The sequence below is a fragment of the Giraffa tippelskirchi genome, chromosome 5 (assembly GCF_054371585.1).
Source record: "Giraffa tippelskirchi isolate mGirTip1 chromosome 5, T2T-mGirTip1v1.2.pri, whole genome shotgun sequence".
Lineage (NCBI taxonomy): Eukaryota > Metazoa > Chordata > Mammalia > Artiodactyla > Giraffidae > Giraffa > Giraffa tippelskirchi.
Genome location: NC_137279.1, coordinates 113,405,717 through 113,432,094, shown reverse-complemented (window position 1 = coordinate 113,432,094; position 26,378 = coordinate 113,405,717). Strand labels below are relative to the sequence as shown.

Below are 26,378 nucleotides of genomic sequence, written 5' to 3'. Positions count from 1 at the left end.
CTTTAAGTGGTAGGATTGGTGCTATGTGGTATCTTCTTTTTCCAAACAGTAATCTTGACCCTTTTCAATTTTTTCATCCAGCATTCTGAAGAATTCTTGTTGGCTTTCAGAGATGTACATGCTTGCTCTGGATTGATGAACTAATCCTGGAAGCTCTTTATTAGTTTTAAGTCTTACATTTGAACTGGCACTTTTTTTCCAAGTTTTCTTGGTTCCTGACTGCTCTTTTCTGCTCCTCTTCTGCCCCATGTTTCATGTATTTACCCTCTTCCACCGGTTTGATCCTATACTCATCGGAGAAGGCAGTAGCAACCCACTCCAGTACTCTTGCCTGGAAAATCCCATGGACGGAGGAGCCTGGTAGGCTGCAGTCCATGGGGTCGCTAAGAGTCGGATACGACTGAGCGACTTGACTTCCACTTTTCACTTTCATGCATTGGAGAAGGAAATGGCAACCCACTCCAGTGTTCTTGCCTGGAGAATCCCAGGGACGGCGGAGCCTGGTGGGCTGCCGTCTATGGGGTCGCACAGAGTCGGACACGACTGAAGCGACTTAGCAGCAGCAGCATCGCGAAACACATCTCCGTTCTGGTAGTTCTTCCCTTTCTGGGCTTCTTCTTCATTTTGAACAGTAGCAACATGCCTGGCGGAGGCACAGCCTATAGTCTCATTCCGTCAGCTTCAGCCGGGCTGAACTGTAAATCATCTCTACAGACACGGGGACATTTTTTTTTTTTTAGACACAAGGAAAATCCACCTTCTTGCTGAGTCAGTCAAGACATGTGCACCCTATATGCAATTTCTCGAGTTTTCCTTGTGGATCTGCTGCTCGTAGTATATTATTTAGTATAAAGCACTCTCGACATGATGCATCTTAACCTTCTATCCATACAACACTTTGTTTCTTGTTTTCAAGTTTTGAAAGAAATTTCAATCCATTTCCAACTTGGGTGTTCGCTGGGGAGCGGGGACGGGGGCGGGGGGGGGGCGCCTGCCCCCACACACACCCGGTCCTCCTCTTCGGTTTTCTTCCTCCCTCCTCCTCCCCACGGTGAGTCCCGGTCTCCCCCTCCTCCCAGAGGCCAGGGTAAGGTAAGAGCCCGGAAGCCCGGCCAGTGCGTCCCTACTCGCTGCCAGCTCTCCAGTAACTGAGCACAGCGCCTGGCTCCCAACTAAAGTGTGAAAGAAGCAGAGGCGGCGGCAGGAACGTCCCCCGCCCCCCCACACACCCTACCCCCGGGAGTGGGCAGGGAGCAAGCCCAAGCTGGCGGGATCCTTTCTTTAATATATAATTTTTTGGCCATGCTACACAGCCTGTGGGATCTTAGTTCCCCAACTAGGGATCGCAACCTGTATCCCTTTCATTGGAAGCGCAGAGCCTTAACCACTGAATCGCTTCTTCTTGTTCAGTTGCTAAGTTGTACCTGACCCTTTGCAACCCCGTGGATCACTAGGAAGTCTCATAACCCACATTTTCTTTCCAGCCATATCTAGCTGCAAATGGGGTACAACCCATATTTTTGTACTTTTTTTGTAGCTATTTATGCCTTCCAGGACTAGTTTATAGTCATTTAATGTTTTGTCACCCCAATTTCCAAATCGTTTTTTTTCCTTCTTTTTCTTAAGTATAGAACAATCAAACCTCAAATGTCCTAATTTTTTATAATATCTGCAAATAGCTGAAGGCAAATAGGAAGGAATCTGAGCGGATTCTGATTTTTGTTCTAATTTCTGTCCTTCCACCTTATTAAGGGAGTCCCTTAAGGTAGCCATTATATATGTATATTTTTTAACCCACTTTTAATCTTGGTTTTTGAATGAGAGTTCTCTAAAATTTTTCCTTTTAAATATAGCCAATTCAAATGATCCATCATCTGGCCTTTGATGAGTAGGATCTAATATTAATCTCAAATATGACTCAAACCAATAAGCCTTTTTATGGCTTAACCAAAAATGCAAGAGGCACAAAGAATGTAGCCCTCATAAAATACAGAAAGTTCATTACCAGAGTTCATCAAGAAAGCAAAGGCCTCTGTTATCACAGGTGCTAAGAATGGTATACTGCAGTGTCTCCAGTTTCTCAGGAGAAAGTGAAATGCCTCCAGTTAAAGACCCACTAATCTGTGACACCATGCAGGTGCCACAGGAACTGGACTTTTCCAGCACTAACAAAACAACGAATGTTGAGAAGACAAAGGCTCCTTATTGATTGGGACCCCCAATTATTGGCACAGTTGGAAAAAGAGAAGCCAGTCGCAGTGCTAGGTTGAAACCTTGGCTTCTGACCAACAGGCTACACCTGCTCAGAATCCCAGTCTATTTGACTGTCTGACTGCCAAATGCACGCCGATACATGCATCTTCCTGATGGTGGAGACCACAGAGAACACTCTCATTGGTCATAAAGCCAAGCTCTTAAGACCTAGACAAAACAAACGACACAACACACAAAGAAAAACAGTGACCATCTCTGGGAGGAAAAGGATCAATAAAAGCTGAGAGAACTCATTTACCAAATTTTGAACAGAATTGTTGTGCCCAAGGGACTTGATTCACAAATATTTTCTCCTGCTAATCTAAATTTAGAAATAGAGAAAAAAGGTTCTCACCACTTTCGATTTCACTGGAACCTGCAGACAGATCTGGGAGTCTGACATGGTCAGAAATTTTTACCTCCTGCTGGCTTCTGTCAGAGGTCCCAGTATCTTTTCATCTGTAGCAGTTTTGGGAGATAAGTTTCCAGCCAGTGAAGATTACCCTGACTGCACCAGCTGTTGGGGAGAGGGAAATTTCCCCCTACTCTTGTTGAGTTCTTTTGGTTGACCAAATAATTAAATTGACACAAGACAGATTAACAGGAGAAAATAATGAACTGAGTTACTTATGTATGGGGGCTCCATAAGAATATGAGACTCCAAACCAAGTTAGGCAATTGAGGCTTATATGACATCTGAGAAAGAGAAGGGGTTAGGGTGTGAGACTTCAAATGGAAAGAAAACAATTTATAGGAAGAAGGGAAATGTTTGGTAAACAAATGTTTGCTGGGTCATGCAGTAACAGTGGGACACAAAGGGAACTTGGGTCTTCAGGCCCTGCAGAACTCCCCCTACAACACTTACCCCACACTGTGTAGACATCACTGGCAATAGTGTTCTTCCTGGACCAGGTCCTTTATCTAAGTTCCTCTAAGTATTTAAGGGAGAGATAAGAAAGACTTCCTGAGTCTTTTGTTTCTTCAAAATAATCAGCCTACGATAATCCTCATGCCAGAGATACATTTCAGTGTGGCAAATTTTGCTCTCCTATAAATACATAAAGCACACTAAACATTGTAATTTCAGATGGGTGTTTCAGGATAAAGCTAGTTAGTCTCCAGCAATAAGCTTGAGAACTTCCTATAAAAATTGAAGAAAAGCATATTCACCAAAATCTAGGTAGGTATCTTATTATAAGTTCATGTACCCTCCAAATACTTACAAAAAGCCAAGTTCAGAAAAATTAAGTAGAGTATTAATATTTCTTTGGAGTTTGGTCCATATCTAAGCAGGCACTTTTCTAATAAATTTTTATTTATTTATCTAAAATGGCCACACAAAGGCAAATGACAAAACGAATTCTCCTTTAGCTATTGTTCTTCCTATTTTAAAGAATACACCCAACGATTTTGTAACAGTTTACCAGGCTTTCTGTGTAAGTATAATAAAGCAAGCATGTGCAAAGACTCAGTGCTACAAATAACGTATGAATTTGGATTTTATACAAAAATTCAAATTGAAACTCTGATCAATCTACTGATAACATAAAAAATATGCTCCTGACTTTATTTCTATAACTTTAGAATCCCATTTATCCAGATACCATAAAGCAAAATGGTATCTGTGCTATGCCTCAAGTATAATAGGTACTTAATTCATACTTGTCTGATACATCAAAATGTTTTCCTTGATCCAACCCATAACCTAAGTCTAACTAGCTCATGTAGCCATCACCAGGACCCAGGAAAAGCAGAAGCCTCAACAACACACTTAACATCTTGCTCACTGGTCATCCACCCTCAGTCTCTATTTGTGATAAGAAGGGAAGCATAGAGATCCTAAGATAATCAGGCCTAGAGAATTGAGAATGTTCTGGGACGCTAGTAGGGCTCTTGAAAAGTTCTTGATTGTCAGGCACAATGCTCAGTGTTGTCAATTCTAACCGGCAACTATGAAGCTTCCCTGAAGAATTTAAAAATAAAATTGCCCTGTTTGAACTATCTCTGAAATGAACATTTAAACTACTTAAGAGTAGAAACAAAGTCACCTTAAAGCTGACAAACAGATAATGCTTGGATGGGTATTGTCAATGGAAATGAAAACTCAAAGACAAGTTTCCAGTGTCACTAACAAGGCAGTCTTTTTTTTAGATTTTTTTTTTTGAGGGGGGGGACCATTTTTGAAGTCTTTATTGAATTTGTTACAATATTGTTTTACGTTTTGGTTTTTGGCCAGGAGGCATGTCAGATTTCAGCTCCCCAACCAGGGTTTGAAGGCACTGCATTGGAATGCAAAGTCTTAACCACTGGACCACCAGGGAAGTCCAACAACGCAGTCTTGAAGGTAGATCCCAGGCAACATACCCCCTCTGTATTGCTTCAAGCCCTGGGGAGCAATTTTTCCTTGTTTCTGTATCAGCCCTAACCTTATCTTACCAGATGCTCTAGGTAAAGCATTCATGTAACTCCCCAAATTCTGGTTCACCCTCATAATTAATGTTTCTGTTTCGCACTGCCTAGAGAAGGGAAGAATTTGCTGGCCACACAATGCAGGTTTTACTTTAGATCTGTAAATTAGCATCCATTTACAAACCATGGTCTTATGAATTTGGTTTCTTTGAGTCTGAGTCACCCCAAGAGATCGATGTGCTGTTTGCTGATGAAATCAGTTTCCAAGCCTGCCATCCTGCAAATCAAACTCAGCTACAATACATTCTCCCAAGTAACCTCCTGAGGCATCTTGGGAAGCAAATGATTCTCCAGACAACACCTCTCTCCACTGTGGAGAGAGGCCAAGTGAACTATTTCCCTCATTTTAAAATTTCTACACTTAGAATTAATATTTCAGTTTTTACCTAAGGAAACCAGATTACAGTAAAACCAACAATTTCAAGTGTATCATAGCTAGCTATCAGACACTCTACTTGAGCAACTAATAAACATGCTCGCTAAAAAAAAAAGGTATGATTTTTTTTTAAAGAGCTTCACTTCAAAGAAAATGGGGTAGGGGAGCTATTAAAGATTAAAAGAAATTTAGACATACTCACCAAATGCAATGCATGACACCCTGTTTAGATCCTGTTACTAAGAAACTATGATAGGCAGAATAACAGCCCCCCAAAGATGTCCATGTGCTAATCCTCAGAACCTGGGAATGTTACATGGTAAAAGAGATTTTGCTGTGATCAAGGCCTTGAAATAAGGAGAGTAGCCTGGTCTCTCCAGGTGGGTCCAATATAATCACATGGGTCCTTGAAAGCAGAGAATCTTTCCCAGCTGGGGATTAGGGGAGCTACGACAATGGAAGAAGGGTCAGAGAGATGCAACATTACCAGCTTTGAAGATGGAAGAGGATGCTAAGTCAAGGAATGTAGCCTCTAAACATTGGAAAAGGCAAGTGAACAGATTCTCTTCTAAGACTTCCAGAAAGGAACACAGCCACACTGGTACTTTGATTTTAGCCCAGTAAAGACCACGTCAAACACTTCTGACCTAGAAAGCTGGAAAGATAATGAATTTGTCTTGTCACTGTATTTGCAGTAACTTGTTACAGGAGCAATACAAAACTAATACACAAACTCAAAGCTCTTTTGAGACAAATGAGAGTTAAACAGGGATTGATTGGGCATGAGTTGGAATATTGAGGAATTAAGGTTAATTTTTATTAGGGTATGGTAACAGTATTTGGGCTTTTTTAGCCTTTTAGATGGAGAAGGCAATGGCACCCCACTCCAGTACTCTTGCCTGGAAAATCCCATGGACGGAGGAGCCTGGCAGGCTACAGTCCATGGGGTCGCGAAGAGGTCGGACATGACTGAGCAACTTCACTTTCACTTTTCTCTCTCATGCACTGGAGAAGGAAATGGCAACCCACTCCAGTATTCTTGCCTGGAGAATCCCAGGGACGGGGGAGCCTGGTGGGCTGCCGTCTATGGGGTCACAGAGTCGGACACGACTGAAGCGACTTAGCAGCTTAGCAGTAGCAGCCTTTTAGAGAAACATACTGGAGTACTTATACATGAAATGACACAATGATACCTGTGATTTGCTTTAAAATAACACTGCCCCTCCCAGAAGATAAGATATTACATTAGGTTGGTTAACTGTTGAAGCTCGGGGCTCAAGATACTATTTTACTACTGTATATGCTTGAGATTTTTCATAGTAAGTTAAAAACAAAAAAGTAAATTAACTTAGGAGAGTGCACCCAAATGCTATAGGTCAGCACTATTCAAACTTGTCTGTAATGAAATGTATTAGCACTGTGCAGTGCAGTAGCCACTAGCCATGGGGCTATTGAGCCTTCGAAATATTAGTGCAATGGAAGATTTTTTTTTTTTTGCCTTTTTCATCAAAACATTTATTAAATGCATATCTGCACGTGGCATGAACTGTGAATGAGCTGTTCAAGACTTGCTGTTACTGCTACTGCTGTTTAGTCACTAAGTCGCGTCTAACTCTTTGCAACCCCATGGACTGTAGCCCGCTAGGCTCCTCTGTCCATGGGATTTCCCAGGCAAGAATACTGGAGGGGGTTGCCATTTCCTTCTCCCAACTGAGGAATTTTAATTTCAATTTTAATTGACTAAACAGCCCCTATGGCTAGTGGCTACCATATTACACAGTGCAGCTCTATATACTAAAAAAGAGCCACGACGCCTTACTGTTAGAATTCAGTTAATAAGCAAGCTCATGAATCAAGTCAGTGCACACTTGTTATGTCTATCTGCCCAGTCTCTTTCCCTTTCTTGCTAATAGCAGTACCTAGCTCCCAGGCCCACTCCAAGCCCTTCTTCACAAAGAGGTAGGGCATGAGATCCAAGCTATAACACAATTTCTTCCTAGCTGAAGAGTAATGACCAAAGCCAGGACGACCACACCCTTCACTTGAAATCTTCTGTATTTGGAAGTAAAGTACTTTCTTGATCAGGAGTTGTACGGATGGAGCCCCAGAACTGCTAGCTATCTTATTCCTTGACACATTGAGGTGCCTAAGAGAGTGAAACCAAAATTAGGATTAAGATGGGCAGAGTCATGATTCTCTTCAAGCTTTTATACCAAGTGAACAATGAAGTCAACTCCATCCTTTTTTTTTCTCTCCTTTCAATTGGATAAGCCAATAAATTCTTTTTTTTTTTTTGCTTGTTATTTTGAAGTCCTAACACTCACAACCTAAATGGTTTTAACACAAATTCTCATAAAAAAATTTCTTAATGCCAGGGTCATTAGCAAAATAGTAAGACTAGTGGCACTTCTATAAGCTGAACTGTGTCCCCCTAATCCCCACTGACTATACTGCAGAAAGGACATTTAAGGTTAAATGAGGTCATAAGGGTGGAACCTTTATCCCACACAACTGGTGGCCTTATAACAGGGAGAAACAACAGAATTATAAGGGAGAGAAAAGCTGATAAATCATACACTCAAACTCAAGCAGTAATCTTTTTAATTTTTCATACTTTATTCCTTACATTGATAGGTTAAGAAAGTGAAATCTTCCTAAGTACCGATTCATAATGTTTATAAGCGGCACACAAAACATTCAGTTTCACAAAGAGTAATATCCAGTGATCCCTTTAAATGCAATTTTAATCCTTAACCTTCAGCTAAGTGAGAGAATACAATGAGCTAAATACACACAAAACTTTGTATATCCTGAACTACAAAAGTGGTTTCCATAGCCACACATGGTTTTAGTCAAGTACACATTTTCACAATAAATAAATACTAACAAATATGTTAATAAAACACTACCCCAAATGCTTACTTGCCATCAACTTTTTCAGCAATGCCATTCCTGCTACTGAAGCACTTTCAGAAGTTTTAATCTGACCTAGGGAAATGAGTTCTTTTAAAACCTGACAAACAGTATATTATAAACCCCAAAGATTTTTAATCCAGTATGTCTTCCAACACAGAAGCATTCATAGGAAATTCTTAAGTTTCTCAAAAAATAAAAAATTAAATCACTCTTGTTATCTAAAGAAAAGTATTAAAACAAATTATCTTAAGACACATAAACACTGCTACAAAAGGCTGTATTTTCTAATATCATTTTCTCCTTAAAAGAAACACAAACCAGTTCACCATCTTTTAATAATTTACACTACTGTGGTCTAAAAGCTTTAGAAATATACAAAACACATCTTAGCTATCAAAGTCAAAGGTGCCATTTAGATTTCACATATTAAACAGCTACAGTACAACCTACAATGGCACAAGTACACATAAATATTAATTCATCATTGAGATGGTCAAGAGTCAGAAGAAACTGAATGGTTTGCAAACCAAAGGTACTTTGACTTACATGTGGTCATTAAAATCTAATATGTAATTCAAGTAGGGTAATATAATGGCAGGCAATTAAAGGCTCATATATCACTCTAAAATTGAAGACGTGAAAATCAAGCCTGAAAACTTTGTGGTTCTCCATTTTTCATTCACATGGTTAGGTATCAGGGCCTTACTGTGGAAAATATAGTTATTAAGTATGGTTTCCCCAGAAGATAATGAAGCTTCAGAAAGTATAAAAGGTGTGTCAAGATCCATAGTTTGCTTCATCAAATGCTTTTCTAGCACGTTTCAATTCTTCATTCATAGTAAGCAAGTCTTTAACCCTAGCAAACTTTCTTGGGTCCTTTCGAATCAAGAAGACGATATCTTCAACTTGTACCCGACCTTGTCTTCCAATTGACATTGCCTTATGAGTCTATTACAAAGAAACATATTAAATTCAGTTAATATTTCAAAAATCTAATGTTTTATTTTTTTTAACTATAATGATGGTGAGTTTGAAGCCTTCTCTTCTAATTATTATAGCATTCATTTGTTAATTGTCTTTCTATTAATGTTCTTTGTCCACTTTCTACCATTAACAATGTTTCAGTGCTTTACAGATGTTTTTTACACTAAAGACATTAAAACTATTAAATCCACTGATGTTTCTTTTTGTATTTTGATATACATAATTGATCTTCATTTGTATAAAATGATTTTGTAATTTCTCTGTAACCACCCACTTCATTTAAACTTTGTGTCCATCTTGGTAGCTAATAAATATTGGTGGCTTTCCTTTAGACAAATCTCATCCCCTACCATTATATAGTCATACTGTGCAAAACCAAAAATTCCTTGAAGCATTATCTCTAATGACTGAAAAGAAAAAAAATTAAATATTTAATAAGGCACTGAACAAATTTGAGTACATCTAGTCAATTAATGTACTAATGCTGGGTAGGATTGGGGGCAGGAGGAGAAGGGGACGACAGAGGATGAGATGGTTTGATGGCATCACCGACTCGATGGACATGGGTTTGGGTAGACTCCGGGAGTTGGTGATGGACAGAGAGGCCTGGCATGCTGCAGTTCATGGGGTCGCAAAGAGTCGGACACGACTGAGTGACTGAACTGAACTGAACTGAGTCAATTAATATTGTGAAGCCATCAAAAATATTACAGTATTATGCAGTGACACAAGGAAAATGTGGTAGACTTACCCAAGTGAAAAAGCACGCTCTACGACTGTACGTACTACATGATTTCAATTTTGTAAAGTTTTAAAATATGTGTAAAAAGACAAAAGAACATTCATAAAAATCTCAGCATCAGTTATCCCTTGGTAGAAGCGTTATAGCTTTTTATTTTCTTCTGGGCACTCTTTAATACTTTCTAAATTTAATATTACTTTGATAAGCAGAAAAAGATTTTTAAAAATGCATACTCTCTGACTCAGTAATTTTGCTTCTATTATTCTTTATGAAGGAAATAATCCAAAACAAAGGGTTAATATTCATAGGAACTGAACACAGCCAAACTCCATATACCCATATACACACATGTATATCTCTCTGCATCCTTAATGACAAACGGTAACCAGTAACTTCCACAAAATAGGCACTCAAATGAATAGTTTTTCAAAAGAATGTCAGAGTTCTATTCTAAAAGTTAGAATCTCAAATCCATTCTTCAGTTAACTAAGACCAATTACAAAAAAAAAAAAAATCTTACCATTTCAGTGATGAACTCTATGACAAGGTCTTCAAGAATATCTACTGATTCAGTATAAGGATTCTGATCATCTCCAAACCCATACATCATACACCGTACTGTAAAAAGAACAATCACTTTTGTTTACTTAAAAAAACTTGATATACTTTTTTCATATTAGAATTGAACCAATGTATAGAAGATATTGGTATAAAAGTAAATTTACATTGTATTTGTTGTCTCCAAGTATGAATTTTGGTGTGAAAGGTATTAACCATTAGCTCATAACCAACTGTTCTTACCTAGCCTTCCCTAGGTAGAAACTCTCCTTCTTGCCTAGCTACTGAACCCTGATACCAATATTCTTTCCTAATCTCTATTTAATCTACTCACCAACAACCCCAGAATACCTTTAAGTAGGAAACTTCTTGGCAGGAAAAGGATGAGTAGCAACGGTTTACCTATGTTTTCAGGGGGAGGAGGGTTGGAAAAAAGAAGGCAAAATCCTTTAGGGATTTGATACAACTTTAGGGATAATGATACAACTATAAGAGGACATAAGAGAAAGCTCCAATTACCTTCTAACAGGAAGAACTGGTTAATCAAAAGGAGAAAGCAAGGGCTTATAATACAGTACCTTGACATTTTATTCCCTGGATCAAAGCAACTGCCAGTGAAGCCCTTTTAGGCTTCACAGAAAATGCAAAAGAAAAGAAAAGTATAATACAAAGTAATAAAAGTAACTGCTAATAGGTAAATCCCTTCATGGATCACTGTCTTCTCGGTGGTTGGTGGTGAAAGGGCTTTCGTAATTCAATGAAGCTGAGTCGTGCGCGCAGGGCCACGCAAGACGGATGGGTCATAGTGGAGAGTTCTGACAAAACGTGATCCACTGGAGGAAAGAAAAGCAAACTACCCCAGTATACTTGCCATTGAGAACCCCATGAATTGTATAAAAAGGCAAAAAAAATATCACACCGAAAGATGAGTCCCCCAGGTCGGAAGGTATCCAATATGCTACTGGGGAGGACAACTACTAATAGCTTCAGAAGAATGAAGCAGCTGGGCCAAAGTGGAAACAATACTCAGTTGTGGATGTGTCTGGTGATGAAAGTAAAATCCAATGCTGTCAAGAACAGTATTGCATAGGAACGTGAAATGTTAGGTCCATGAATCAAGGTAAACTGGACATGGTCAAGCAGGAGATGGCAAAGAGAAAACACCGACATCTTAGGAACCAATGAACTAAAATGTACAGGAGAGGGTGAATTTAATTCAGATGACCATTATATCTAGTACTGTGGGCAAGAATGCCATAGAAGAAATCGAGAAGCCCTCATAATCAACAAAAGAGTCCAAAATGCAGTACTTGGGTGCAACCTCAAAAACAATAGAATGATCTTGGTTTGTTTCCAAGGGAAACCATTCAATATCACAGTAATTCAAGTCTTTGTCCCAACCATTTATATATCCCTTACTACATGCCAGCCATTGTTGTAAGCTCATTTAATCCTCATGACAATCCTTTGAAATAGAAACCACTATTATCCCCATTATATACAGATGAGAAAATTGAGGCACAGAGTTAAGTAATTTACCCAAGGTCACACAGATAGTGAGATTGAACTTGAATTTAAACTCAGAGGATCTGGCTTCAGAATCTATACTCCTACCCACACAGTATTACATTTCTTGGTAATTTAGGGCAGATGGGATCCATATGGATTCTTATTCTATAGTCTATAAATTTCCAATCAGTCCACAGATAAGCTTTGAGAAGTCCTGGAACCCTACTGAAATTATACGGAAAAATTTTATACATTATTTGTGTGTGCACTTTTTCTGGAAGAAGAATCAATTTGTATCAGATTCTCAAAGGGGTGTATATGTGTACGTGCTTAGTCACTCAGTCATATCCAACTCTTTGCAACCCCATGGATTATAGCCCGCCAGGCTCCTCTATCCATGGGAATTCTCCAGGCAAGAATATTGGAGTGGGTTGTCATGCCCTCCTCCAGGGGATCTTCCCAACCCAGGGACTGAACCCAGGTCTCCCCCATTGCAGGCAGATTCACCATCTGAGCCATCAGGGAAGCCCTAAAGGAGTATATGCTGCTGCTGCTAAGTCGCTTCAGTCGTGTCCGACTCTGTGTGACCCCACAGACAGCAGCCCACCAGGCTCTGCTGTCCCTGGAATTCTCCAGGCAAGAACACTGGAGTGGGTTGCCATTTCCTTCTCCAATGCATGAAAGTGAAAGTGAAGTCCCTCAGTTGTGTCTGACTCTTCTCAACCCCATGGACTGCAGCCTACCAGGCTCCTCCATCCATGGGATTTTCCAGGCAAGAGTACTGGAGTGGGATGCCATTGCCTTCTCCAAAAGGGGCATATAAATACTGAGAAATTCTGTCATGTTAGAAATGTTTTCTATTTTGATCTGACTGCTGGTTATAAGTATATATAAAATTCATCAAGCTGTTCAGTAAAGATTAGTATAACTCACTGTATGTAAGTTTTATGTTTAAAAAAAAGCGGGGGGACTTCCCTAGGGGTCCAGTGACTAAGACACTCCACGCTCCCATTGCAGGGGGCCCAGATTCCATCCCTGGTCAGGGAACTAGATCCCACAGGCTGTACCTAAAGACCCAGAGTGCAGCAACAAAGAGCCAGCACAGGCAAATATATAAATAACAAAAGAAAGAAAAAAAAAAAAAAAAAAGGAAGGGACACCTAGAACACTTCTAGAAGTAGGAAGGCGTACATTTAGAATAATTCCTAAAAAAAAGAGTAATTCCTATTTAGGAGAAGCAAAAGCAGGCAGAACTAAGAAGAAAGCAGACCAGGCCTGTGGAAGAAAAGAAAGGAGAAAAAAAAAGGATGACCCAGAAGCCAGTCTGGGATAAAGAAGTGCCCCAGAGGGTTTATCCTGGCAAGAATCTTTAGGTTCAGATACAGGAGGGAGAAACAAACACAAGAGCCAGTATTTTTTCCCTTCTCTCTTTTTTTGGGGGGATTCTGGGGAAAAAAAATTTTTTTTTAAAGATAATTTCAGACTTAAAGAAGGGCTGCAAAAATAGCATGGAGTTCCAGAATCCCTATATCCAGTTTCCCCTTATGTTAACATCTTACGCAACCAAAGACATTTATCAAAACTAAGAAATTAACACTGGTACAAGTACAGAACTTACTCAGATTGTACCAGTTTTTCCACTAGTGTAGTTTTTCTGTTCCAGGATCCTACACTATTTAGTTGTTGTGTCTCCTTAGTTTCCTCTGTTCTGTAACAGTTCCTCAAACTTTCCTTGTCTTTTACAACCTTGACACTTCTGAAGAATACTGGTCAGTTATCTTGTAGCATGTCCTTCAGCTTCGGTTTGTCTGATGTTTCCTCATGATTAGGTTGTGGTTATGCATTACTAGAAAGGGAATCACAGTGATGATGTACCTCTTAATGCACCATATCAGGGGTACCTAATGTCAACATATATTACTGGCAATATTAACTCTGATCACCCAAGTAATGTCTGCCAGGACTGGATTCTCCACTATAAATTTAATATTTTCTCTTAAATATTTTGAGGAAGATACTCTGTCATTAACATTGTGATGAGGAGAATTCATCAGTAGGGAAATACACCTCACTGGAAAAGGAAAAACCTATTAAATAGGAAGTATGTAAACTGGATTTGGTTAAAGAGTCTGTAAAGACATAAACAAATAGAGAAGTGAATGCTTTGAAACCCTGTATTAGCAAAAAATTTTTTTAAAACAAAGAAGGTCTAGGAGAACAGATCTTGGTCAAGTAAGATACATGAAAATTCCGGTAAGACAAAGAAACAGCTGTGAAGATTCCAAATTCTTGTCATCATAAAAATAGAGAAATCCAAGTGGAACAAAGGCTCTGGTATGCAAGCATCACTCTGTGATGCTCTGGTGTAGTAATCCTCTTATGCCTACCTAAGAAGTAACTGTGTTAGTCACTCAGTCGTGTTGACTCTTTGCGACTCCAAGGACTGTAGCCCGCCAGGCTTCTCTGTCCATGGAATTCTCCAGGCAAGAATACTGGAGTGGATTGCCATTCCCTCCTCCAGAGGAACTTCCCAACCCAGGGTTCGAACCCTGGTCTCCTGCCTCGCAGGCAGATTCTTTACCATTTGAGCTACAAAGTCTCCATAAGAAGTAAAACCATATACAAATGGAGTAAATAACATCAGAGATGGAATAATGAGTGGTCAACTTTAGGTAAGAAATTGAGATATAGGAAAGGATTTGAATGGCTTAAAAAAAACAAACTACTTGACTCTGTAGTTTCAAGAGCATTTAGGAACTGCTTATGCCGGAACCGGCCTAAGTAAACCAAGTGTTCCATGTGTTGCCTGATCTACACTCAGCCATAACTATGTATAAAGGACCAGGATTGGGAAATGGAGAGCATATTCTCATGGTGCCTTTCAGGGACTGGCCTGGATCATCAGCAGTAGAAGCAGCTCTTCTTGCTACTGCCACAAAAGGTCAAGCCTGTCTACTGAAGGAGGACAATAGACCCAAAACCTTATGACCTCCATGCCACTGGACTGCCTCACATTGCTCACCATCTTCCTGCCTTGTCCGTTGCTTTAGTTCAAAGCCCCAACTTAATTCCTACCCTCAGACCTGTTCAGGATCCAACAGAACCTTCGGCTTACAGTCAAAGGAGTCCCTGCTCCAACTGATGAAAGGTAAGGGACAGGTAAAGTAACAGAGGTATATTCTTACTTAGGACCTGAATTGAAACACTGATCACATGTATTTACTTAAAAAATTTAAAAACGTATGTGTGTGTGAGCCCACACACACACACACATATATATAAATACATAAATTGGGGTTAGGATCATTACTATCTATGGATCACAGGTTAAACAGAATGAAAATACTGTCCCTGCAAGGAAACACATTCAGAACAATAAATATATTTTGAACTGACATGTCCAAAAGCTTTTATTTATAAAAAAATCATTGTCAAGTACTACTTACATTCTTTAGAAAAAAGTCTCTTTCTTTTACCCTGTCCACCTTCTGCACCTCCTCCAATTTCTTCACTTTCTTCCTCAAACTGGAAGTTAAAATGTATAGATATGTCAAGCACTGCTTCTGACATTTTAATAATTAACATTTTTTTTTTTTACATCTTCAACACTAATATCATGCCAGAAAGCCTAAAGCAGCAAAAAACAATGCAACTTTAGCAGGAGTGGTTTCTACAATACCCCTAACAATCGTATTGCCTCTCCTGGGGGAGTTCCAACGACCATACATTCTTTTTTTAAACTAAGTTGGCCTATTTCTAGATAGTTATAATATTAAAAGAGTTGATATTGAACCAAAGCAAGCAAAACTAGTATTTGTTAAGCATTTCTTACACAGTGATAAAAACTTTTCTCAAGTAAACCTTAAGCCTCTCTTATGACATGAAAACTGAGGCTCAACTTGCTCAGTGACTTTGAGTCCATTATTTTTCCACTACTTTACAGGAAGTATACAGTTTTCTTAGCACTTGAATTGTTGCTCCATAATGAGCCCTAACAAATACTAGCTTTGCCCTCTGATGATTCTCTAGGTGATTCAAAGGGTATCTGGCAAATATGAACCAAAAGTAAAGGGCGGGGACCACCTACTCCTCCTGCCCCGCGTACTAAAAGGATGAATCAGAAAAAAAGGCTAGCCCGGAGTGAAGTCCCCGATTCTCTCGGCTGAATTCACTGAGGTAAAGAAACCCAATTCTCCACTGTGCTTCCGCTACTGTGTTCGAAGTAGTAAATAAAAAAAGCGGGTTGAAACAGAGGCGGTCACTCACGGTAGGATCCTCTTCTTCATCTGCCATCCCACCAGCCACCTACCACCGCGGCGCGCCCGCCTCCCTCGGAGAGCTTTTTACTACTTCCGCTGCCTCATTTCCGGTGACGGGCGGGGCAGGGGCGGGGCAGGGGCGGGGCCTACCGGAACCCCACCTATGGAAGAGGAGCATGCGCGTCCCTCCCAGCGGCGAACCCTGAACAGTGCTTGAACAGAGAAGGATAGTCTCCAAAAGTGGGAATTAAATATTAGCATAGAAAAGGGATGAGCTAGATGGCGTGTATCTCGTTGTCACCTTGAACTTGCTTCTGCGTATCAGATCACCGCTTCCTGATTCGGTACTGCGAAGCTTTGGATCTTTGAGGGGCGAGCCAGGGGTGGATTTGAACAATTTGAACAACTTAGAGTTCCACTATGATTTATTGCCAGGGCTTCCCAGGTGACTCAGATGGTAAAGGATCTGCTTTCAATGGGAGACCTAGGTCCGACCTCTGTGTAGGGAAGATCCCCTGGGGAAGGAAATGACAACCCACTCCAGTATTCTTCCCCGAGAGATCCCAAGGGCAAAGGAGCCTGGCGGGCTACAGTCCAGTTCAGTTCAGTCGCTCAGTCGTGTCGTATTCTTTGCGACCCCATGAACCACAGCACGCCAGGCCTCCCTGTCCATCACCAACTCCCGGAGGTTACCCAAACTCATGTCCATTGAGTCGGTGATGCCATCGAACCATCTCATCCTCTACCGTCCCCTTCTCCTCCTGCCCGCAATCTTTCCCAGCATCAGGGTCTTTTCCAATGAGTCAGCTCTTCGCATCAGGTGGCCAAAGAGTACTGGAGTTTCAGCTTCAACATCAGTGCTTCCAATGAACACCCAGGACTGATCTCCCTTAGGATGGACTGGTTGGATCGCCTTGCAGTCCAAGGGACTCTCAAGAGTCTCCTCCAACACCACAGTTCAAAAGGATCAATTCTTCGGCGCTCAGCTTTCTTCACAGTCCAACTCTCACATCCATACATGACTACTGGAAAAACCTTGGCCTTGACTAGACGGACCTTTGTTGACAAAGTAATGTCTCTGCTTTTTAATATGCTGTTTAGGTTGGTCATAACTTTCCTTCCAAGGAGTAAGCGTCTTTTAATTTCATGGCTGAAATCACCATCTGCAGTTATTTTGGAGCCCCCCAAAAATAAAGTCTGACACTGTCTCCACTGTTTCCCCATCTATTTGCCATGAAGTGATGGGACCGGATGCCATGATCTTAGTTTTCTGAATGGTGAGCTTTAAGCCAACTTTTTCACTCTCCTCTTTCACTTTCATCAAGAAGCTCTTTAGTTCTTCTTCACTTTCTGCCATAAGGGTGGTGTCATCTGCATATCTGAGGTTATTGGTATTTCTCCCGGCAATCTTGATTCCAGCTTGTGCTTCCTCCAGCCCAGCGTTTCTCATGATGTACTCTGCATATAAGTTAAATAAGCAGGGTGACGATATACAGCCTTGACGTACTCCTTTTCCTATTTGAAACCAGTCTGTTGTTCCATGTCCAGTTCTAACTGTTGCTTCCTGACCTGCATACAGGTTTCTCAAGAGGGAGGTCAGGTGGTCTGGTATGCCCGTCTCTTTCAGAATTTTCCACAGTTTATTGTGATCCACACAGTCAAAGCCTTTGGCATAGTCAATAAAGCAGAAATAGATATTTTTCTGGAACTCTCTTGCTTTTTCGATGATCCATCGGATATTGGCAATTTGATCTCTGGTTCCTCTGCCTTTTCTAAAACCAGCTTGAACATCTGGAAGTTCATGGTTCACATATTGCTGAAGCCAGGCTTGGAGAATTTTGAGTATTACTTTACTAGTGTGTGAGATGAGTGCAATTCTGTGGTAATTTGAGCACTCTTTGGCATTGCCTTTCTTAGTGATTGAGATGAAAACTGACCTTTTCCAGTCCTGTGGCCACTGCTGAGTTTTCCAAATTTGCTGGCATATCGAGTGCAGCACCTTCACAGCATCATCTTTTAGGATTTGAAATAGCTCAACTGGAATTCCATCACCTCCACTAGCTTTGTTCATAATGATGCTTCCTAAGGCCCACTTGACTTCACATTCCAGGATGTCTCGCTCTAGGTGAGTGATCACACCATTGTGATTATCTGGGTCCTGAAGATCTTTTTTTGTACAGTTCTTCTGTGTATTCTTGCCACCTCTTCTTAATATCTTCTGCTTCTGTTAGGTCCATACCATTTCTGTCCTTTATTGTGCCCATCTTTGCATGAAATGTTCCCTTGGTATCTCTAATTTTCTTGAAGAGATCTCTAGTCTTTCCCATTCTATTGTTTTCCTCTATTTCTTTGCATTGATCGCTGAGGAAGGCCTTCTTATCTCTCCTTGCTATCCTTTAGAACTCTGCATTCAGATGGGTGTATCTTTCTTTTTCTCCCCTGCTTTTTGCTTCTATTCTTTTCACAGCTATTTGTAAGGCTACAGTCCATGGGGTTGCAAATAGTCGGACACAACTGAGCAACTAACACACACATGATTTATCGCCAAACTCTTTATTGGTTACTGGGGATATTGTACTTCATTGCCAGTTCTCAAAGGAGTGTTATCTCCCCTTAGACTGAAGATTTAATTTTTATGGGTTTGTTTGTTGTTCTTTTTAAACAGAACAGTGCTTGGGAAAACCATGGGCATTAGAAGGCTAAAGTTAGGGATACAAGAGATGATGTCATGCAGGGAAAGACTGCTCCACAATACAGTATTTCTGAATGTCCTGCTAAACATCCCTGTGAATAAAAAAATCTGCTCGTAATTAGCTAGGTCTAGAACATAACTTTGTCAACATATAAATACAAAGCATTTTCCTATGCTTTTAAGGTACATTGAATTTTCCTGGAATGCAATTATGAGATAGTAGAAAGTATATATATTGGTTTCTGCCCAAACCACCTCCTCCCTGCTCCTTACTTTCCTGGCCCAGAGCTCCTAAAACGCTTATAATTTGTTAGGTGATAAGAGCAGACAGGGAGGGTTGGTGTGCTGCAGTCCATAAGGTCACAAAGAGTCGGATATGACTTAGCAACTGAACAACAACAAAGAAGAGCACTAGGACAGTTCTGTTCTAGAGCTGGTCTTTGACATCCACTCTACAGTCCCTCAACACACACACACACACAGCTACTAAAATCCTTGTAAATTCCTAAGTGATAACAGCATTAGGAGCATCTTTTGTTCTAATGAGGCAACTCTGGGTGGGCTCCTGGATGGCTCTTGGTTAGGAGCTGGTCACCAGAAAAACCAAACCATGATTAGAAGCTTGGAATTGTCAGCCCTCTCCAGAGGAGGGGATAGGAACTAGAAATGGAATTAATAATTAATCATACCTATACAAGGCACCACAGTTCCAATAGTAGGAGGTTCAGAGAGTGTCCAGGTTGTGGAACACATCCACTTACCTGGAGGGTGATGCACCCCCAACTTCATGGAGGCAGAAGCTCTGTGCTCAGGACCCTCCCAGACCTTGCCCCACATGTCTCTTCATCTGTATCCTTTATGATACCCTTTAATAAACTGGCAAATGTGTTTCCCTGAATTTTATGAGTTGTTCTAGGAAATAACCAAATCCAAGGAGGAGGAGGTCATGGAAGACTCTGATTTTTAGCCAAGTCAGACAGAAGTTGTAGGTAGCCTTGGGCCCTACTATTATCAGTTGGCATATAAAGTTAGGAGCACTCTTGTAGGACTGACCCCTTGATCAGTGGGGTCTGACACTGAAAAAAAGGGAAATTGTTAGTTACTCAGTTGTGTCCGACTCTGTGCGACCCCATGGACTTTAGCCCACCAGGCTCCTCTGTCCATGGGATTTTCCAGGCAAGAATACTGGAGCGGGTAGCCATTTCCTCCTTCAGGAGATCTTCCTGACCCAGGGATCGAACCTGCATCTTTTGCATTGATAGGTGGGTTCTTTACTGCTGAGCCAGCCGGGAAACCCTATTGAAATACATATTATTATAATTTACTATCTTTATTTTACCTTTATATTATAGTGAGGACATTACATTTTGTAGTTTTGTAGTTATATGGGTAGTTAGGTTAGTTATTACTGTGAAACAAATTATCCCCAAACTTGGTTTGAAACAGTGAACATTTATCACACAGTTTCTGTAGGTCAGGAATCTGAGTGCAATTCAGATGGATGCCTCTGGCTCAAGGTCCTTATGTTGCAGTCAAGGTGTTGGTTGGGCCTCAGTCTGATCTGAAGTATTGATGGAGAAGGTTCCACTTCCAAAATCACTTACATTGTTGTCAGCAGGATTCAGTTACTTCAGTTTGTCAGATTAAGTGCCTTAGTTCCTCACTGGCTATCACCAGAGCCCTCCCTCCATTCTTTGCCATGTCAACTTCCTTGGGTAGCTGACAACACAGCAGCTGGCTTCTCTCAGAGCAGGTGAGGGAGAGAACCAGGAAGAACACCCAAGACCACAGTTTTTTGGTAACCTAACCTAACCTTGGAGAAGGCAATGGCACCCCACTCCAGTACTCTTGCCTGGAAAATCCCATGGACAGAGGAGCCTGGTAGGCTGCAGTCCATGGGGTCACTAAGAGTCGAACGACTGAGCGACTTCACTTTCACTTTTCCCTTTCATGCACTGGAGAAGGAAACAGCAACCCACTCCAGTATTCTTGCCTGGAGAATCCCAGGGACGGCGGAGCCTGGTGGACTGCCGTCTATAGGGTCGCACAGAGTCGGACATGACTGAAGCGACTTAGCAGCAGCAGCAGCAACCTAACCTTGGAAATGACATTCCATCTCTTCTATGCTATTCACTAGAAGTTGATAAGTGCAGCCCACACTTAAGAAGAGGGGATTACACAAGGATGAGACCAGCAGGAGGCAAATATCTGAGAGGCTGCCTACTGCAGTAGGTTATATCAATTGTAAATTTCATTTCAGAATAATAAAGGAGACATTCTATTTTTTGTTTAAGGAGGATTGTTAGGTCTGAAAGGGTTGAGAACTGCTATGTTAGGTATTGATGAAACACTGGCCTTGTCCAGGCAATCATGTATAAAATATCCACAGTGTTCATTATCAGAGGAATGGATAGGTAAAATGTACTGGATGTGCACCAAGGCATACTGTGCAACAATCAGAAGCAATAGACTAGCAACATAGATAGAGCTTAGAAATATAGTGCTAAATTCAAAAAGTAAGAAATACAATAAGCGTATAACAAAAGACCAAACACACATATACATACACAAAATACATATTTTTATAGGATCATATAAAAAAAGCATAGACATCAAATACATTAGAAAGGTTGTGTTAGGGGAAGCACACTGACTGAAACCACCCACCCTGGCCAGGCACCCTAGTAACCATTTGCACGAGTTGTTTTATGACAGGAGGTCCTGCTAAGGAACACGGAACTAATAAGCCACCACTAACCGGAAGGGTTTGGGAGAGGTCAAAAGGAGACACCACGTATCCAACCACTTCCTAGAATCCTTCCCACTGGCATCCATCTTGGCTGAGCAATGTGTGCACCACCGGGAAGGACTCTGAGTCAAAATGATTGGCTAAAGACAACCCAGAAACTAATCCCATCAACATAAAACCTGAGACTGTAAACCACATGGCAGAGCAGTTCTCCTGGGTTCCCTTACCCTACTGCTCTCTGCCTGGGCACCCTTTCCCAATAAAATCTCTTGCTTTGTCAGAATATGTGTCTCCTTGGTCAATTCATTTCCAAGTGTTAGACAAGAGCTCAGTTTCGGGCCCTGGAAGGGGTCCCTCTTCCTGCAATAGTTGCAGGGGAGGAGAAATGAGAATAGGGATAAAAACAGTACATAAGACACATGACAAGTGAAGGACTTTTGGGCAGAGTCAATTACAATACTATGTCATCAACAGTGCAGTGGCGAATAAGTCAGCATTCTGAGCCTGAGATCCAAAATGTAAAGGGGAAAAAATTCAGTGCTGTGAGTAGAGCAGAAATAAAGCCCAGATTTCCATATAACCCTGCAATCCCACTCCTGGGCATACATCTGGAGAAAAATATGATCCAAAAGGATACATTCAGCCCAGTGTTCATTGCAGCACTGCTTACAATAGCTAAGGCATGGAAGCAATCTAAATGTCCATCGACAGAGAAATGGATAAAGATGTGGTACATATACACAACAGAATATTACTCAGCCATTAAAAAGAATGAAATAATGCCATTTGCAGCAACATGGATGGACCTAGAGTGTTATACTGAGTGAAATAAGTCAGACAGAGGAGAAATATCCTTTGACAACCCTTATATGTGGAATCTAAAAAGAAATGATACAAATGAATTTACAAAACAGAAAGAGACTCACAGACTTAGAAAAAGCATTTATGGTTGTTGAGGGGAAGGGATAGTTAGGGATTCTGGGAAGGTCACGCACACACTGCTATATTTAAAATGGGTAACCGACATGGACCTACTGTACAGCACATGGAACTCTGTTCACCGTTATATGCCAGCCTGGATGTGAGGGTATTTGGAGGAGAAAGGATACATGTACATGTATGGCTGAGTCCCTTTCACTGTTCACCTGAAACTACCACAACATTGTTAGTTGGCTATACCCCAATACAAAATAAAAAGTTTAAAGTGTGAAAAACAAATAAATTTTAAAAAGAAAAAAAGCCCAGAGAGTGAAAAGGCAGGGTGTGCTTCTACAAGATGTTTCAGGTGGGTTGCCAGAGTCAAGTTTGTTGGGTGGAGACGCAGAAAATGAGGCTGGAAGGAAACTGGAGTTTGCGTTTGTAAGTGGCCTTGAATGTTCTCTTCAGAGACTGAACTTCATTCAAAGTACAGAGTTCCTGAGAGACCGGTAAGCAGAAGAGTCACATGACCCATCTTTAAAAAAGAGATCATGTTAGCAGGGAGGCCACCTAGGATGAGAGCTGATTAGAACCTGAATTAGGATGGAGGAATTTTAGGAATAGAATTCACAGGACTTTGCACCTGAATCAATCTGAGAGCTATGGAGAGAGAGGTTTATATACAGATGGAACGCTATTAATATGAATTGGAAAGTAAAATGGAAAAGCAACTGGAGAGGGAAGGAAATGAGTTCACTCTGAACTTAAGAGTCCAGAGGTGTCCTGTAGGCAAATGGAGGTGCAGGTCTGGAAATCCACAGAGAAATCAGGACTAAGAAAATGTCATGGGAGACATCAACACAGCAGTGATGTTAGACACTGCACAGAAACAAAAGTGAGAGAAGGGAGGCATTGGGTAGGTCCTCAGAAACAGACTTCAAGGGACAAAGAGAAAAGAAATGGTCTACAAGGCAACAAAAGATGAAAGAAGAAAAATAAAGATGAAGAATATGCAGCTGACCCTTGAACAACATAGGTTTGAACTGTGTGGGTCTACTTACATGTGGATTTTTCTCAATAAATACTTGCTGCAATAAGTTATTTTTCAGTATTACCTTCACGAACTCTATAATCCAGTTCCACAAGGCCACTGTCAGTTATTCATGCAACAAATATGTACCAAGTGGTGAACAGTGCTTTAATGGGACTGTGGCAAAAACGATAATATAAATATCACAGTTCTGGGTTCATGAATCTTACAGTGTAGGAGGGAGACATGAACGAAATAGATACTGTATGCTTTAGAAGCTTATGATGGGGAAAAGGGACCCAAGAAGGTCAGCAAAGCCTCCCTTGTGCAAATAAGGTTTGAGCTGAGACCTGAGAGATGTTTGGAGTTAGGCAGTGAAAGAGGAAGGGAAAAGGGTGCTGTGCCCCAAACTTGGCCCATCTTCAAAGCTCTACTTACACTACTTTGCCACTAGGCTACCTTTCTTTTCTATTGAAATGCTACATGCCTTTCAAGTCCAGCTAAACTGTCTGTTCCTCCCTCAAGCCTTCCCTGAGCTCTCCAGCTGGAAGCACTTCCTCTCTTACGCTCCCACAGCACTTTTCCTTTTCCTTCAACACTTCTTTCTACTGTATTTTCTGATTACTTATACACACAGCTTGTCTCATACACTAAATCTTAAAACTTGTTAAGAACAGAGTCTGTTTCTTCTTCACCTTTGAGCTCCCAAAGGCTCACACATTCCTTAGACTTAGAAGTTCCAGAACAAATATTTGAAGCATAAATTAATGCCTGTTTGACATCGCTTTTCAAATACGTTGTGATTCAAATGAAGCTGTTGTTTCAAGCTGTGCCTTTGAGACTGGACTTACTCTTTGGTTAAACCAGAATGCCACAGTCATGGTCCCCATGACTGATTAGTGTTCGCCACAGGCACTGCAACAGTCTTAACAAACGGGCCACTGTTCTTGACTGACAGGTCTTTGGCAACAACTGCCTGTCCTCCAGTGCAGGCTGAAATGAACTGACGAAGGACTGTCTGAACTGAGTCCCCAGGCAGTGGGGCTCTATTTATTCCTTGCATTTGGGCTGCAAGAGCCAGTGACCTAGACTTCAGCGTGAGACTTTGGGACTTTTCAGGACAACAGAAACACTAATGCTTGGAACATGATCATTAAAGATCAGTATCAGTGGACAGCATCCTAATGTGAGGCATTGTGATAACAAGAGGAAGGGAACTTTGAAGTCAGACAGACTAGCTCTGTGACCTCACTCATGTGCCTTCTTTGAGCCTCAGATTTCTCACTGAATAACTATTCTGCAAAGCAGTTGTGAAGATCAAAGATAATATCTTTTCACGCACAATGTCTGTGCTCTACTAAAGTGTGTTTATTCATCTATCTTCCCCAATATATTTTGTTTCCTGAGGGCAGGGACTCATTTTTTTTGCCTCTATTCTTGCAAAATTTAGCAAAGTGCCCAACACAGAGTAGACAATCATAATTATTTTTTAAACCAAAGAACAACAGTAATAGCTAACACTTACGGAGAACATATTTCATGCCACGTGTTGTTGTAAACAGTAGTTTGTTTAATCCTTCAATAACCCTAGAAAGGAGCAATCATTATAACCCAATTTTACAGAGGGAAAGCAGAATATAATTTTAAAAAATATGAAATTCTTGGTATAACTAATTTTGAAATAAAAATCTGGTGAGGCTCATTTAGGCAGAACACTTTTTTGAGTTTGGAAAAGAAAAAAATATGGTGGAAGGAGAAGGCAGGAAGGAAGGAAATAAATGTAAGAGTGAGAAGAAAGGGTAGGAAAGAAAAACAGAGACACATGGGGAAAAAAAGAAACAGTAAGATGCTGTGGAATATCACTGTCCTTTGAAATAGTCAGTAAACAACTAATTACCCTTCCTAGTTCTTCAACTGGGATTTCTTTATCCTAAAACTTTGTTCTTAAACTCTGAGAGTGGTTGGGGAAAAAAAGACTTATCTTTTGGAGTTGGAGTAGTGTTCCATCTAGTGAAAAATGAGATGAAGTTACCTCCAAAAGAGTAGATATCATGAGCAAAAATATGACAGCAAAGAGTACATCTGAAGAACACAGAACAGTCTTTTCACAGCTGAAGCTTGAAGTCTGCATGTAGGAAGGCCTTAAATAGCAGGGTAAGGAGTTAAATACAAATTCAGGAGGCAGAGGCTGCTGTTGAAGGAAACCACAGTCAAGGTTTGAAGCAAAATTTTCTAGTTCTGAGTTCAGAAGACCAGAATTATTGTTCAAATCTGATACTGAGCAGTCCTTACCCTAAGCCTTAGATTATCTCTAAGATAGGGGTGATAACACAGTTGTGAGGATTAAATATTATGAGAAGGCGTGTTTTCTTCAAAAAGGTCAAAAATATTATACAAATGTAAGTTTTCACTGTTATGAGGATTTAATTGATGCTTAAAGACTGAAGTGATAACATCCACTATAGTGATGGATGTAGAATTGAAATGTGGGCAGTCGGAACACTCTGTGGGAAAAAAAAGAGGAGTTAACTGATTCAAAGATAATTTACAAATTCTAAAGTCAGTGATTAGGGGAAAAGGAATATTAATCATAGAAACAGGAAAGTCAGAAGGGGGCAAGTTTGACTTTCAACATTTCAGATGTCAGAAGAAAATCTGCTAGAAATATAGGACTGGAACTTGGATAGGACATCAACTTAAGACCATCAACTTAATTCCCTGTATATTCCCTGGCAGTGCAGTGGTTTAGGACTCCACACTTTCATTGCAGAGAGCTCAGTTGTGCCAAGTGGCAAAAAAACAAAAATGAAACACAAAACAAAACTCTACACAGAGGTGATAGTTGAAGTCATGGAACAGAATAGGTCACCAAGTAAGAATTAATAGTGAGAAAAACAGGGTGTGGGTATCTTAGGAACATCTA

At 40.6% G+C, this 26,378-nt stretch overlaps 1 protein-coding gene and 1 pseudogene across 1 annotated transcript; both read right to left on the bottom strand.

Moving 5' to 3' along the window:
• Window positions 1-7,768, bottom strand: LOC145505256 (uncharacterized protein C1orf21-like; annotated as a pseudogene).
• TAF13 (TATA-box binding protein associated factor 13) lies at window positions 7,696-16,140 on the bottom strand. The gene is made up of 4 exons (XM_081487154.1): window positions 16,074-16,140; window positions 15,254-15,332; window positions 10,261-10,358; window positions 7,696-8,962 (listed from the first exon to the last, which is right to left on the bottom strand). Exons 1-4 carry the CDS (start codon window positions 16,098-16,100, stop codon window positions 8,792-8,794), a joined length of 375 nt encoding a protein of 124 aa, XP_081343280.1. The 5' UTR covers window positions 16,101-16,140; the 3' UTR covers window positions 7,696-8,791.
• Window positions 16,141-26,378: the final 10,238 nt, after the last annotated feature.

What these genes read in the sequence shown, in the direction of transcription:
- TAF13 (XM_081487154.1), bottom strand. Translation starts at nt 16,100, where the DNA reads ATGGCAGATGAAGAAGAGGATCCTACC. An exon ending in ATGAAGAAGAGGATCCTACC is followed by an intron (nt 15,333 to 16,073) that starts GTGAGTGACCGC and finishes TTTAACTTCCAG; the next exon opens with TTTGAGGAAGAAAGTGAAGA. An exon ending in TAGAGTTCATCACTGAAATG is followed by an intron (nt 8,963 to 10,260) that starts GTAAGATTTTTT and finishes TCTTTGTAATAG; the next exon opens with ACTCATAAGGCAATGTCAAT.